The 17,476-nt window shown below is 35.9% G+C and overlaps 1 protein-coding gene across 1 annotated transcript in view; it reads right to left on the minus strand.

Annotated features, from left to right (window-relative positions):
• Positions 1-4,451, minus strand: part of pax3a (paired box 3a) — a 69,709-nt gene extending 65,258 nt beyond the window's left edge. Inside the window, 4 exon segments of the mRNA XM_061921118.1 lie at positions 2,658-2,801; positions 2,936-3,065; positions 3,721-3,956; positions 4,125-4,451. Coding sequence (XP_061777102.1) covers positions 2,658-2,801; positions 2,936-3,065; positions 3,721-3,956; positions 4,125-4,209 — 595 coding nt within the window. The 5' untranslated portion in view covers positions 4,210-4,451.
• Positions 4,452-17,476: the final 13,025 nt, after the last annotated feature.

Raw genomic sequence — 17,476 nt, forward strand, 5'->3', positions numbered from 1 at the left:
TTGTTGTAAGAATATCCTTCCGCATCTGTACCTGACAGACTGGCCGCCCTGGAAACACTCTGTGGAAACGCTCCCTACCCACACTGTTTGGTGCCTCGTCTGAGCTGCTGTGACTTAAATGACCATAGTAAGTAATAAGATGACCATAGTAACTAATTAGGTTGCCATTGTAACTAATCAAATAAACATGCTAACTAGTATATCATGCAAAAGTGCAGATTCCAACCATTGAAATACTTTGTATAGTTCAAGACTTACGGTCATTAGAAAACATCACTGCACATCATAATGGCAGCTACACTTTCCATCTTAGAGATCTAAAAAAATAATTAGGGAATGTACGGCGGGACAGATTGAAAAGCTTAACGGGCCGCATGTGGCCCCTGGGCCTTAATTTGCCCAGGTCTGGTGAAGATTTTGAAATTCTGCACACGCTGGCGCCCAAAGAGGAAACAACTTCCATCCTGTCGCCACAATGCTGCAACCACTTTCAGCCGTGCAGACCTCAGGGCAAATTGGACCGACTCTTTTGGATCGAAGCTTTTTGGCGTGCTTTTCCCAGACAAATAAATCTAAATGAGCCACTTTGAAGTGAAGACTTAGGGCAGGACAACAATGGTGCTGCAGGAGAAAGGGCCAGAGAGCAACAGGCCCAAGCACCACTACAATGGCCTCCGCAAACACCTACTTCATCAATATTTGGCCACAAGACACTCTCCCCACCTCCCCCTCCCAAAAAAAGCTGCCTTTCACATTCTAATGAGGAGCCATAAAAGGGAAAAACAACAACTACTTCCACACAAGAAAGATATACTGCTGTTCTGTCTATGAATGGGAGGCAAGCATGCCAACTGTTTGTAAAGAGTGTCATCTATTTGATGGAAATACTTCATCTCCAAGTTATTATAGAAACACTTTTTTTTTTGTACATTCTCTACAGAAAGCCAGCGTCCACTGTAGTGGACATTTGATGCATAACAATGGTAAACTATTTTCCTTTTTTTTTTCGTTTGAGGTTTTATACTTTTCATGTTTTCTATATTTTGCACTTTTAATTACTCATATAATCTTTTATTTGGTATATTTTTTACACACTGGATTACTCATTTATATTTTATTTATTCGATTTTTGCACTTTTGATTACTTTGCAGTATATTTTGCAGTATTCATTACTCAAACACTGTATTTTATATATACATTGTACATTGTATAAATATATGTATATATACATATGTATATACACACACTGTATATACATATATAAATATTTTATATATACAGTATATATAATGCACATAAATATATTCATATATATTTAAAATATATGTGTGTGTATATATATATATATATATATATATATATATATATATATATATATATGTATATATATATGAGTGTGTGTGTGTGCGTGTGTGTGTGTGTCTGTTGCTTGCATGTGAGTGTGTGTGTGTGGTGTGTGTGCGTGCATGTGTGCGTGCGTGTAAATGTATGTTTAGGCCTCTTTGTCATATATATATATATATATATATATATATATATATATATACATATATATATATATATATATATATATATATATATATATATATATAAAGCAACTTTATATGTATATTGGTTCATTTAGACATATATTAATTTTTGTTTGTTTTCCTATTATATTTTTACTGAATGTTTTATAATGTTTGCACTTTTATTTTATTTATTTTTAATTTCACAACCTTAAAAACCCTCATCATCTACCAAGTCTAATATTTTTATCAAAAGAAAAAAAAAATCTAAAAACGTCCTGTAGAACATAATACCATTTATTTATTTATTTTTTTTTTGCATCTTTGTTGATGATTTTGTTCATCTTTGCACATTACAAAATAGAAAACGGAAAAAAGTGTAGTCTCCAAAATATTACAATCTTTGATGAACAACAAATATCATGCAACTTATGTTGTGCGTAATTAACACAATTTGTTGATGTTTTAATATAGTAACATATTAGAAACGTATTTTTTCGAGGACACAATTTGATGCAAGTCATTTGCAAATTGTAATCTTATTTTTGAATGAGGAGATGATGGGAAGCGCCTGCAGGTTTAGTGCGTAAAAGTGGGCGGCCGAGGCGGGAAGGGGGAGGGGGGGGGGGGGGGGGGGAGACTCCCACTGGAAGATGAAAGTGAAGAAAAAGAAAAGGTTGGAGTTTTAATTTCGTGGCGAGAAGCGTGACAAAAACGCCAAATACTATTTAAATTCTGCTAAATATTGTGAAAATTCTGTATCTTACAAAAACGCTGTGCGTAAAAATCCGTGCGTAAATGCTCGTCAGAAGAGAGTTATGGCCATCAATCATTAACTACACAGACAATTTCCTTTTGCAGGGAGAACCTCCAACAGGTCTTAAATCAACAGGTGCCAAGTGGCTCACACTGTACGCGCATGTCCTTTTTGGAGGGGAGGTGGTGGAAAATGAATAATTCATTGGCGCCATTTGAAAGGCATCTTTATGTATACACGCCGTTGTTGTATGGCCGGGGCCTCAAACGAAGGCCCGTTGAAGTTCATCCTCAAGTGGTCTTTTGTGGAAGTCAAGAAACGTTTGACTGTGCAATTTGGTTTGCATAAATAATCATTCTTTTCATCGCAGCAACAAGTGAATCCGACTTACATCGGTCTCCCAGGATGCCGTCGATGCTGTGTTTGGTCCTGGGTTCGTTTTCCTCCATCTCCCTCTTCACCACATCGTCACTATCCTCCTCGTCGTCAACCACGCCGCCGAATTTGGACCTCATGATGCGGCTGATGGCGCTCACTTCATTCATAAGGCAAAAACAAAACAAAACACACATAATAACAATGGTTAAACATTTCACAGAAATTTGTAGAAACTTTTTCTATAGCAGGTTTTTGGTACAATTTTAACACAAAAAAATAAAAATAAAATACCTGAAGGAACACTGTTTCTGTCACAGATGCCATCTTTTAATAACTTGTCTCGAATTTCCCAGCTGAACATTCCTGGATTTTCCCTCTTGTACTCTTCAATTTTCTTGTCCAATTCCGGAGTTGCACTTTGCTATAACAAGAAAAAAATGATATATATATATATATATATATATATATATATGTATATATATACATGTACATACATACATACATAAATATATATATATACATACATAAATATATATACATACATACATACATAAATATATATATACATACATAAATATACATATATACGTACATACATACATAAAAATATATATACAAACATACATACATAAATATATATATATATATATATATATATATATATACATACACACACATACATATACGAACATAAATATATATATATAAATACATATACACACACACACATATATATATATATATACATACATATATACACACAAGTACACACATATATATACACATATACATACATACATCTATATATACATACACATGCATATACATGTATATCAAAAAATGTAGACACATATATATACGTTTATATAAATACGCACATATATATACAATTGTATATCATAATTATATCTATTATTTATATATAATATATTGATTTATATGTATATATATATATATATATATATATATATAATCAAACTTTATTTATATAGCACTTTTAATACAGTGGCAAGTGGCAAACACTAAGTTATATTATACAATATCATATTATATTATTTATTTATATATTTCCCTACCTTTGGCTTGCTGCCTCCGATGGCTCCAGGCCGTATGGAGCCTGTCTCCTGGTACCGGCACAAGATCTTGGACACGCAGCCGTGAGAGACCCTGAGCTGGCGGGAGATGACACAGGGCCGCACCCCATGGTGGGCCATCTCCACGATCTTGTGGCGGATGTGGTTGGGCAGAGGCCGGCCGTTGATGAAGACCCCGCCGAGCTGGTTGACACGACCCTGGCCCAGGGGGGTGGAGACTGGGGAAGGCAAGGGCAATTGAGTCGGTCAAATAAGCAACCAAGTAATATTATTCAACTTTTACGCATTTGAATCTCATTGTTCATTAAGAAAAATATGGAAATAATATTTAAAAAAATAAAAATAAAATCCACATTTTAAGGTTGATGAAATAAAATGTGTCGTACCCTCCAGAGAGTAGGCTCCCCGTGGGTAGTTCTGGTGTGGACTTGGTCTCATCATCCTCGTTAGACCTCCTGCCAGTGCTGTCATCCCTCCTGACTGTCTGTCAGGCACGCAACCAAAAGTTAGCTCCAAAGTGCCGGTCTTGTGTTTTTAATCCTTAAAAAAAAAGTATTTGGGTTTTTAAAACTAACAAACCAAAAACTGCACCACTTCTCGTGCGCAACAGGTTTGTCGCGTACCAAAGAGAACCGAATTGTGTTAAAACCCTCGAACGTTTCAGTCCGGTTCTGCTGGGGTTTCAGGTCAAAGTGCAGATCTCTCGCCGTCCTGGGAGGATAGAGAGGATGTTTTGGGAGGATGGAGGATAGTCCCACATTTTTATCTGCGGTGTACTTGTCCCCCTTTGACTCGCAGACCAGCTCGCTGATTGGCTAAAGGCTCCGGACGTCCGCGGGCTGTAGGAGCGATCTGATTGGAGCAGACATGGAGCTCACGAGGCTGATCTGGCTGAAGGTGTCACAAGCGACGTGGAAACATGTCATTACGCAGGTGAGCTTTTACCTGATTGTTGTCTTGTAAGGCACGGGACGGACGACACGTTGTCTTTTAACTCGGGAGTTTCCCTGAAGGGCTCCATAAAGTGCATTAAAATATTCAATAGATAACTTGTTAGGGGAACAAAAACAACATTGAATTAAATTATATGTTTTCATTTATATGACTTGTAAATAATATTTCTGTATTCATTTTTTCTCTTTAGCTTATCATAAGATCTGCAAAATGTTAAAACATGTTTACAAATATTATTTTTTAGTGGATTTTTATACTTTCAGAAGGAAACCTATTTATTTGAAATAAAAGTCGATTATTCAGTCCAATTAAATAATTATTGCACTTTTTTTCAAAAAATCGACTGACTTTAAACTCAGGATTTCCCTTAAAGGGGTCCATGAAATGCATTAAAATATTCAATAGATAATTAATTTTGGGGAATACAACATAATTACATTAACTCTATGCATGTCAGCTTTGAAAATGTTTTGATTATATGACTTGTAAATAATATTTCTGTATTCATTGTTTTCTCTTTAGCTTATCATAAGATCTGCAAAATGTTAAAACAAGTTTACAAGTATACATTTTTAGTTGCTTTTTATATTTTCAAAAGGAAACGTATTATTTGAAATATAAGTCAATTATTCAGTCCAATTAAATAATTATTGCACTTTTTTTTTTTAAATCGACTCACTTTAAACTCAGGACTTTCCTTAAAGGGGTCCATAAAATGCATTGAAATATTCAATAGATAATTAATTTGGGGGAATACAACATAATTACATTAAATTCTATGCATATCAGTTTTGAATATGTTTTGATTATATGACTTGTAAATAATATTTATGTATTAATTTTTTTCTCTTTAGATTATCATAAGATCTGCAAAATGTTAAAACATGTTTACGTATATTCATTTTTAGTGGATATTTATAATTTCAGAAGGAAAATTATTTAGTTGAAATAAAAGTTAATTATTCAGCCCAATTAAATAATTATTGCACTTTATTTTTTTTTAATCAGGGGACTTCAAAATCAGGATATTCCCTGAAAGGGTCCATAAAGTGGATCAAAATGTTCAATAGACTGTTAATTTGGGGAAAAAAACATAATTATATTAAACTGTATACTTGACTGCATACCAGCATTGAATATGTTTTGATTATACGACTTGTAAATAATATTTATGTATTTATTTTTTTCTTTTTAGATTATCATAAGAGCTGCAAAATATTAAAACATGTTTACAAATATTTATTTTTGAAGATATTTATACTTTCAGAAGGAAACCTATTTATTTGAAATAAAAGTTGATTATGCAGTGTAATTAAATAATTATTGCACTTAAAAAAAAAATCGACTGACTTTAAACTCAAGAGTTTTCTTGAAGGGGTCCATAAAGTGGATTCAAATATTCAATATATACCCCCTTTAGGAAAAAATATTAAATTATTTGCATGACTGCATACCAGCCAAAAAGGGACAAGCGGTAGAAAATGGAGGGATAAATGGATTTCTTTTAGTATTCCCCCCCCCCCCCATAATTACATCTCTTTCTCTTATCTCTGCAAAATTTTATAGCATGTTTACAAATTTATATTTTTAGTGTTTGTTTATATTTTCATAAGGAAAATAATTTATTTTGAAATAAAAGTTGATCATCCAGTTCAATGAAATAATTATTGCACTTTGTTTTAACCGACTGAATGTTATGACTCATTTTCGAAAATAAAATTAATCATGTATAATAATAATAATAATAATAATAATAATAATAATAATAATAATAATAATAATAATAATAACGTTTACATAATAGTGTTGTATTTTTGGTTTGTATCTACAACATCTTTAAAAATATGTTTTGAAATCTATATTTTATTGCATTAATTTTATGGTCTTAAGAGGGGAAAAACAACTTTCTTCCACCTTCAACCTTCTAACAAACGTGTATATTTTTTTCGATGAAATAGAAGCTGTTTCTCCAAATAAAAAATGCATTGTTGCAATTCCTGAAATTCAAGGCATTATTTTCATATAATGACAATATTAATAGTAATAATAGTGATTTTCTTACATTCTTCGTGCATAAAAACGAAATACTAAATATTATATGCTTTTTTTTTTTTTAATATATATTTGTAGCTGAGATAGGCGCCAGCGCCCCCCGCGACCCCGAAAGGGAATAAGCGGTAGAAAATGGATGGATGGATGGATATTATTTTTTTTTACAAGTTGCGTCGCATATGAATTGTCTGGGCCTTAACTTGAATACTTTGCAATGTGCGCGCGCAATGCTGCAAACACCATCGTGTTTTTTCTTTAAAGCGCGCAAACGAACGCACTAACAAATGTGCTGCAGATTGATGACTATATATTTTTTTAACCACATCTCAACTTCTCCCAAAGTGGCGTCGCAATAGTTGCAGAAACAACACGTGGTGCGGACACACGGCAGTGTAACACAACCGTGCAAATGCTCGATTATGAACACATGAATCACATGAGGGATCATTTGACTTTGTCGGGTTGTGATAATTATGGTAATTAGGCGTGTTTAACAGACCGATACATTTTTTGGGGGGAGGCCTTAGGAATAAGACAATAGACTTCTGAGTGGTCAACATGTCAAAACAAAAAAGGCTGCAGGTCGTGACCTCCACAGGACAAACCAGCGCATTGATTAAAAGTTATATATCAATAATATCACTTTTAATGTTCATTTCTTATACATCTAATACATGGAGTCCATACACGGCATGTTCCCACATAGCTAAAAGAGGACTGGGAACATGTGGAAACATTATACGTCCATAAAAGTCATAGTAAAGTTTGACTATCATGAAAAGGACATCGGATCCAGCGTGTCGAATCAATTAGTGAGGCAGGCCGGGTCAGAAATGTACTGTGGCGGCCGACAAAATGCATTAAAAAGGAAGTCGAAAATGTCCCCGAAAAGACACAGTGTTGCCTTCACTGACCAGGATGAAGAAGGAGCCTGTTTAGTGCTGACTTTACAATAAGTGTCATTTGTTGGCCCTCAAAGACAAAGTTAGTTCATGCAGTCTCTTACAAAGTGTGGATGTTGGCAACATGAGGACGCCTGCTTCTAAATTTGGCCAGTCAGCATGTGCTTGTTGCACAAATACTCACAATTACACATTTTTTTGGTTTTGTTTGTCATCTAGCAAACGACACAGACTGCTGCGTAAAGACCTGTTTTCTTTTTCCGCCCTTCAGCACCACTCCGGTGTTTTTTTAGGCCCCGTTTCGGTCTTTAAAGGGGAACATTATCACCAGACCTATGTAAGCGTCAATATGTACCTTGATGTTGCAGAAAAAAGACCATATATTTTTTTAACCGATTTCCGAACTCTAAATGGGTGAAATTTGCCGAATTAAACGCTTTTCTATTATTTGCTCTCGGAGCGATGACGTCAAAACGTGACGTCACCTAGGTAGTCAACGCCATTTTCTCAAACACATTACACGCAGCAAGTCAAATCAGCTCGGTTATTTTCCGTTTTTACGATTGTTTTCGGGTACCTTGGAGACATCATGCCTTGTCGGTGTGTTGTCGGCGGGTGTAACAACACGATCAGGGACGGAATCAAGTTGATTTACGTAGAATGTGCATCGATTAGCATGGCATGCTAATCGATGCCAACATGCTATTTAGGCTAGCTGTATGTACGTATTGCATCGTTATGCCTCATTTGTATCTATATTTGCATCCAGCCTTTCCCTCCATCCACATTTAATGCCAAACAAACACTTACCAATCGACAGATTTAAGATGCACCAGTGTCAAGAGATACGAAAGTCCCTCCTTTGGTCCGCACATTTTACCGGCGATACTACGACAGACATGGCACAGAGATGAATGGATACCCTGCGACACTCAAAGCAGATGCAGGTGAGTTTTGTTGATGTTATTGACTTATGTGCTAATCAGACATATTTGGTCGCAGCATGACTGCCAGCTAATCGATGCTAACATGCTATTTAGGCTATCTATATGTACATTTGGAGCTGTATTTGCATCCAGCGTTTCCCAAATTTAATGCCAAACAAAAACTTACCAATCGACGGATTTAAGTTGCTCCAGTGTCAATGCGAAAGTCCCGATCGTTTGGGCTGCACATTTTACCGGCGATGCTAAGGCAGACATAGCTTTTCGCTCAATAGCCTCAGTTTCTTCTTCAATTTCGTTTTCCCTATCTGCCTCCATACGCCAACCATCCGTTTCAGTACATGCATAATCTGTTGAATCGTTTAAGCCGCTGAAATCTGAGTCTGAATCCGAGCTAATGTTGCTATATCTTGCTGTGGTATCCGCCATGTTGTTTGTATTGGCATCACTGGATGACATCACAGGAAAATGGACGGTGGCTTTGCAGATAGCGAAAATCAGGCATTTTAAAGCCTTTTTTCGGGATATTCCGGGATGGGTAAAATTTCGAAAAAAAACTTTGAAAATGAAATAAGCCACTGCGAACTGATTTTTATTGGTTTTAACCCTTCTGAAATTGTGATAATGTACCCCTTTAATTGTACAAGAGCTTGATTTTGTCGGTTGCAAATCAAATAGCGCACATTTAAATGGATCGTTTGTCATCATGTAATAGTGTGTAGGTCAGAGCTGGGCAACTATTTTGACTTGGGGGCAACATTGAGTGAAAAAAAGTGTCTGGAGAGGTCAATGTGTATGTGTGTATAAATGATATGTCCACATTTAGTGTGATACTTGTGTGGCATAGCGATGCTGGATTTGTTCCTCCGTGGATGCGTGGGGCAAGAACACAGCAAAAGGTATAAGAAATAAATATTTATTTAACTCAAAACAGGCTAAGAACAAAAGCACTGGTGCTAACAGAAAATAAAACAAAAGTGCTAGCATGGAAAGCTAGGAAAGTGAACGGAAACACAAACACTTGGCACGAAGGCACAAAAAGGGAAAACAAAATGATTAGCATGAAAGTTAGGAATGAAATAAACTGCAGCGTGAGAGCTACCGAGTAATAGTATGAAACACAAAACATCACCTGTTGCATGAGAGCAAATTAGAATCCGAGAATGGGTGAACAGAAAAGGCTGGCTTATATAGGATGCTGATTAGAATAAAAACAGGTGTGCGTCAGAAGCAAGGGGCAGGTGAACTAATAAGTTACCATGGTGACAAAGCAAACAGGAAATAAGGAGGTCAAACCACAAAATGTTATACAGGATGGAATCAAAACTACAAAAATGGAATAATCGCAACATTTAGCTGTAAAAATCTGCTATTAGGGTCCCTTTTTTCAGGAACACTAATACCATTGATTAATTGATTGATTGAAACTTTTATTAGTAGATTGCACAGTACAGTACATATTCCGTACAATTGACCACTAAATGCTAATACCCGAATAAGTTTTTCAACGTGTTTAAGTCAGGGTCCACGTTAATCAATTCATGGTAAAAAGTCACAATGTTCTACAAAAGTTATGACGGACCACCTCAAAAAAACGGAATGGAATTTTACAGTTTTTTACTGAATGGGACACCCAAAATGTACATCAAAACAAAGAAAGTGGGATTTACAATATTAACTATGAACAATAAAAGACTGAATATTAACAACATATGAACATGGCTCCTCCACAGACTTGTACAACCAAGCAAAACACTACAAAAATGTAACAAACAGCAAAATATGAATGCAAAGTGTAATAAACACATACAATATGATTTATTATCACTTTTACGCGCACCATTGTTTTACAAATTTGCTTCTGCATCTGTTCCTGACACATGCTTTGGGGGTGGCTGCTCTGAAAACAAACCCAGCCCACTCTGCTTTGTCCCTGGTCTGAGCTGCTGTGACGTGGATTACTTTATAACTCCCAAAACACTGAAAAGTGCAGATTTCAACCATTGAAATACTTTGTATATTTCAAGACTTACGGTCATTTACAAACCCTGTTTCCATATGAGTTGGGAAATTGTGTTAGATGTAAATATAAACGGAATACAAGGATTAGCAAAACATTTTTCAACCCATATTCAGTTGAATGCACTACAAAGACAAGATATTTGATGTTCAAACTAGTTTTTTTGCAAATAATAATTAACTTAGAATTTCATGGCTGCAATACGTGCGTAAGTAGTTGGGAAAAGGCATGTTCACCACTGTGTTACGTCACCTTTTCTTTTAACAACACTCAATAAACCTTTGGGAACTGAGGAAACTAATGGTTGAAGCTTTGAAAGTGGAATTCTTTCCCATTCTTGTTTTATGTACAGCTTCAGTCGTTCAACAGTCAGGGGTCACCGCTGTCGTATTTTACGCTTTATAACGCGCCAAACATTTTCGATGGGAGACATGTCTGGACTGCAGACGGGCCAGGAAAGTACCCGCACTCTTTTTTTAAGAAGCCACGCTGGCTTGGCATTGTTTTGCTTAAATAAACAGGTCCGTCCATGATAACGTAGGCTTGGATGACATCATATGTTGCTCCAAAACCTGTATGGACCAATCGGCATTAATGGTGCCTTCAAAGATGTGTAAGTTTCCCATGCCTTGGGCAATAATACACCCCCATACCATCACAGATGCTTTTGAACTTTGCGGCTATAACAATCCGGATGTTTTTTTTCCTCTTTGTTCCGGAGGACACCACGTCCACAATTACCAAATAGAATTTGAAATGTGTACTCGTCAGACCACAGAACACTTTTCCACTTTGCATCACCCCATCTTAGCTGAGCTCGGGCCCAGCGAAGCCGGCGGCGTTTCTGAGTGTTGTTGATAAATGGCTTTCGTTTTGCATAGTAGAGTTTTAACTTGCACTTACAGATGTAGCAACCAACTGTAGTTACTGACAGTGGTTTTATGAAGTGTTCCTGAGCACATGTGGTGATATTCTTTATACACTGATGTCAATTTTTGATGCAGTACCGCCTGAGGGATCACAGGTCCGTAATATCATCGCTTACGTGCAGTGGTTTCTCCAGATTCTCCGAACCTTTTGATGATTTTACGGACCGTAGATGGTAAAATCCCCAAATTCCTTGCAATAGCTCATTGAGAAATGTTGTTCTAAAACTGTTCGACAATTTGCTTACAAAGTGGTGACCCTCACCCCATCCTTGTTTGTGAATTACTTAGCATTTCATGGAAGCTGTTTTTATACCCAATCATGGCGCCCACCTGTTCCCAATTAGCCTGCACACCTGTGGGATGTTACAAATAAGTGTTTGATGAGCATTCCTCAACTTTATCAGTATTTATTGCCACCTTTCCCAACTTCTTTGTCATTTGTTGCTGTCATCAAATTCTAAAGTTAATTATTATTTGCCCCCCCAAAAAAATGTTTATAGGTTTTAACATTAAATATGTTGTGTTTGTAGCATATTCAACTGAATATTGGTTGAAAATGATTTGCAAATCATAGTATTCCGTTTATATTTACATCTAACACAATTTCCCAACTCAAATGGAGACGGGGTTTGTAGAAACAACACTGCAGATCATAATGGCGGCGACAGTTTTGATGTTAAAGGTCTACAAATATGATGTAGAACGAACGGATTGAAAATCTTAATGGGCCACTTGTGGCTCGCGGGTCGTATTTTGCCTATAGTTCTGGTTTAGGTCCTGAGGTGAACAGTTAATAGTTAACAAATATCGATCCAGAAATGACATCTCATTCACTATTTATTCAGATGAGTATTTGACACAAAGTATAGTTACTGTAATAAAATGTAGTTTTTTTTCCAGCCCTATCAAATGTGTAAATAAAGTAGTGTGACAGTGATAGTGCGACAATTATTGTCAATAACTCTTTTTTTTATATGCTTGTAACCCTTTTCTGCTGGATTTATTCTCTATTTTATGCTGCAGCTGTTACATATACTGTAATATTGTACGTGGTAATTGTTATACATTGTATATACGATATAAACACATAATGTATCAGTATATATCCTATACTGTACATATATAATGTAAATATTATGTATAAATGAGTTGTACTTGTATAGCGCTTTTCTACCTTCAAAGTACTCAAAGCGCTTTGACACTACTTCCACATTTACCCATTCACACACACATTCACACACTGATGGAGGGAGCTGCCATGCAAGGCGCTAACCAGCACCCATCAGGAGCAAGGGTGAAGTGTCTTGCTCACGAACACGACATGACGAGGTTGGTACTAGGTGGGGATTGAATATATATATATATATATATATATATATATATATATATATATATATATATATATATATATATATATATATATATATATGTATATATATATATATATATATATATATATATATATATGTATATATATGTATATATATACATATATATATGTATATATATACATATATATATGTATATATATATACATATATATGCATATATATATATATATATATATATATATATATATATATATATATATATATATATATATATATATATATATGTGTGTATATATGTGAAGTGTCTTATATGTATTATATTTTATATTGCTTTTAGTCATTTTTTTTTACCTGCGGAGTCCACTCTGAGGGCTTGACAGCTTGGACAGTGCATGTGTGCACCCGCACGTTTTTTGGATTGATTGAAACTGTTATTAGTAGATTGCACAGTTCAGTACATATTCCGTACAATTGACGACTAAATGGTAACACCTCGATAAGTTTTTCAACTTCTTTAAGTCGGGGTCCATGTTAATCAATTCATAGAATAGAATAGAATAGGACAGAATAGAATAGAATAGAATAGAATGGATTTTATTGTCATTATATTCGCATATAACGACATTAAGGACTACGATTTTAGGTGCAGTTTTGGGAAGAAATATGGGATTAAAACAAATGAGTTACACAGGTGGTAATACAGATAAAACTAAGAATTGAAATAAACGCACTACTATCCAATACAAATAATAATTGTAATTTTCCTGAAGGAATTTTCCTGAAGGAATCAATAAAGTACTATATTTCTCATCTCATTGACTCCCGAAATTCAGCGCCTCTCCCGAAAATCTCCCAAAATTCAGGCGGAGCTGGAGGCCACGCCCCTTCCAGCTCCATGCGGACGTGTCGACAGCCTGTTTTCACGTCCGCTTTCCCACAATATAAACAGCGAGCCTGCACAATGATGTAGAATGATCGAAGGCGAGTTCTTGGTTTCTTATGTGGGTTTATTGTTAGGCATTTTCATTAACGTCCTCCCAGCGTGGTAAAAACACACAACAACAGCAGTCACGTTTTCGTGTACCGTAAAGCAGTTTGTCTGCCGTAAACAGCAATGTTGTGACACTCTTAAACAGGACAATACTGCCATCTACTGTACATGCATATGTGACAGTAACATCTACGGCAGGGGTCACCAACCTTTTTGAAACCAAGAGCTACTTCTTGGGTACTGATTAATGTGAAGGGCTACCAGTTTGATACACACCTAAATAAATTGCCAGAAATATTCAATGTGCTGAATTTACCTTCAACTCTTTGTTATTATTATTAATTAATTATATTTATCTTTGTGGAAACACTGCTCATCTTAATGATTTCTCACAATAAATATATATTTTGATGTCATGTTTTAAATAGGTTAAAATCCAATCTGCACTTTTGTAGCTGTAAATATACTCCTCCCCTCCTAACCACGCCCCGCCCCTACCCCCCACCTCCCGAAATCAAAGGTCTCAGGGTTGGCAAGTATGATCTATCTATCTATCTATCTATCTATCTATCTATCTATCTATCTATCTATCTAATAGGCAATCCTGTACAATATACAAAACACTATACAAATACAAAAAACTGTACAATATACAGAACAAGACAAGAGTACGGGAGTAATAAATAACAATCAGTGTCGGATGTATTGCACTCGAAGGTAAAATGTGATGTCACAAACTACAAAAGGTATCAAAATAGGATTAGATTTTACGTGAATTGGTACCCGGTATAGCTGGTGTATCCACACTAGGCCCAAGAGACGTCACAAGTTAAATAAGATCCATGGCCCTCGAGGTGCCTCCGACTTAATTGTAGATATCTGACAGCATAATTGCTGTCATCCAACATGAGTAACTAAGGTTAATGATCGTGAATTGCACATTGAAGTGTGTACAGCACAGCATTTCAATCCAAAGAACCTTCCACGCTCATGGCGCAAATAATCTAATACAAACAGTGGGATGGCCTAGCTCGGTTGGTAGAGGGGTTCCAGGTTCGATTCCCACTTCTGCTATCCAAGTCACAGCTGTTGTGTCCTTGGGCAAGACACTTCACCCACCCGCACCCACTGGCACCTACACTGGTTTAAATTTGGCTTAGATAATGTTTTTCACCATGTAAAGTGCTTTGGGTCACTAGAGAAAAGCGCTATATAAATATATTGTACTTCATAATTCACAAAAAGTCAACAAACATGGTCACGCATGACACAACCTGCTCACTGAACGTTGTGACTGTTGTAATAAAAACTTTCAATCATAACAAATAATTCAAAAATCACACCCATTTAAATCCACTGCAATGCATGATGGGAAAAACGCTAAACACCTTCTCCACACATATCCTTGTTTGGCGCATTTTAGCTGCTTGATATTTCTGATTAAGTTACAAAACTTTATCGATGTCAACAAGTAAGTTAACAAGGTAGGTGTCAAATGTTCACATCCTCCTAATATCCAGTTAAATCAATTATATATCTCTTATAAGATATATATATATATATATATATATATATATATATATATATATATATATATATATATATATATATATATATATATATATATATATATATATCCATCCATCCATCCATCTTCTACCGCTTATTCCCTTTTGGGGTCGCGGGGGGCGCTGGCGCCTATCTCAGCTACAATCGGGCGGAAGGCGGGGTACACCCTGGACAAGTCGCCACCTCATCGCAGGGCCAACACAGATAGACAGACAACATTCACACTCACATTCAAACACTAGGGCCAATTTAGTGTTGCCAATCAACCTATCCCCAGGTGCATGTCTTTGGAAGTGGGAGGAAGCCGGAGTACCCGGAGGGAACCCACGCATTCACGGGGAGAACATGTAAACTCCACACAGGAAGATCCCGAGCCTGGATTTGAACCCAGGACTGCAGGAACTTCGTATTGTGAGGCAGACGCACTAACCCCTCTGCCACCGTGAAGCCATTTTATATATATATATATATATATATATATGAACATATATATATACACATACAGTATATTTACGTATACATATTTATTAATATAATATATTATGTATATATATGTGTGTATATATATGTATATATATATATATATATATATATATTTATATATTTATATATTATATATATATATATATATATATATATATATATATATATATATATATATATATATATATCTGTTTGTTGTGTGTGTGTGTGTGTGTGTGTGTGTGTGTGTGTGTGTGTGTGTGTGTGTGTGTGTGTGTGTGTGTTACTGTACATGCAGCCGGTTTTCAGCCCCCCGCCAAATGTTTTTAGGCCAATGCTGCCCCCAACTTTAAAGGTTTGGACACCCCTGCAGTACAGTGTCAACATGTCGTTGTATAAAAATACCAAATTTGGTACCCATCCCCAGACTTGTGTCGACATTTCTTATACTATTTCCATGCATCCTGTCATGATGTACATGTGTACAAACGTCCTCCATAATGTGGTACATTTTCCAGTGTGCTGAAGCCCTTAAAAAGGTTTTCAGTTTGCAGAATAATAATAATATGAGTAAAGAATTTTATTACATATTACACTGATTTGCTTTGCTACCTATAACAAAAAGTTAAGATGTATTGTTAGGTGGTGAGCCAAAGAATCAATTAATTAAAAATTGTAATATAAAAGTTTTATTTTCCTGTATTCAAACACAGTGTAACTGTTCAAACTGTGTGCTTGTTTATATTGAATACTTTGGCCTACTACGATACTGGATTTTAATGTTAGTCTTCATGGTGGTACTCAGAAAGTGAAGTAAGTTCAAGAAGCACTGGTCCAGGTCACACATTGACTGACATATTGGTTTTAGTATGTCATGTGTCTTGCAGCCTTCAATGTTTATGACATTGAAAAAGTTGGTGGAAAAAGTTTGCATATAAAGTTTGCAACATGTCTGTTGAAGTCCGAAAAAGAAAGTCTATAAAAAAAAAAGCCTATTCTGAATCACCGGAAGAGCAAAGTAGAGGAAAGTTGTCTTTGGGGTCGCGCCAAGCAGTCTATAAAATGTGATGACTGTTTGTTATGACTAAGGAATTCACATTTTGTTTTGGAACAAGCAGTTGCAAAACAAGAATACCTTGACAAATGAGGGAATCATATAAAAAACAGTGGACCAACATTTGGGGTGATTTGCCTGTTTTCGTTTGATTCTGGATCCTCTGGAGGACGATGTCTGTCTACATGGGCAATTAAACCCAACCTGTACTTTTTTATTAATGACTAAATAAAACTTTTGTGCTAAAACCACTTTGTTTGCAGTTTAAGCTTTGGACTTTCCACCACAAGCACAAACACCCTTCTGTTTGACATCCTATTTCACACATTTTTACACACTGCTGCTTACGCTATGACGATGTTGTGTGGACACACCACAGGGGGTCAAGGTTGAGCCAGGAATGTTCTGGTTTTGGAGCTGGTATCAGGGCCGTAACAGAGGCTGTGTGTGGAAGCACTGTCAACTTTAATTCCCGCCACCCACTTCTACATTGGTAGTGTTGAAAATAATTGTAAAAGTATATTACTGTA

Source organism: Nerophis ophidion, linkage group LG14 (assembly GCF_033978795.1).
Source record: "Nerophis ophidion isolate RoL-2023_Sa linkage group LG14, RoL_Noph_v1.0, whole genome shotgun sequence".
Classification (NCBI taxonomy): Eukaryota; Metazoa; Chordata; class Actinopteri; order Syngnathiformes; family Syngnathidae; genus Nerophis; species Nerophis ophidion.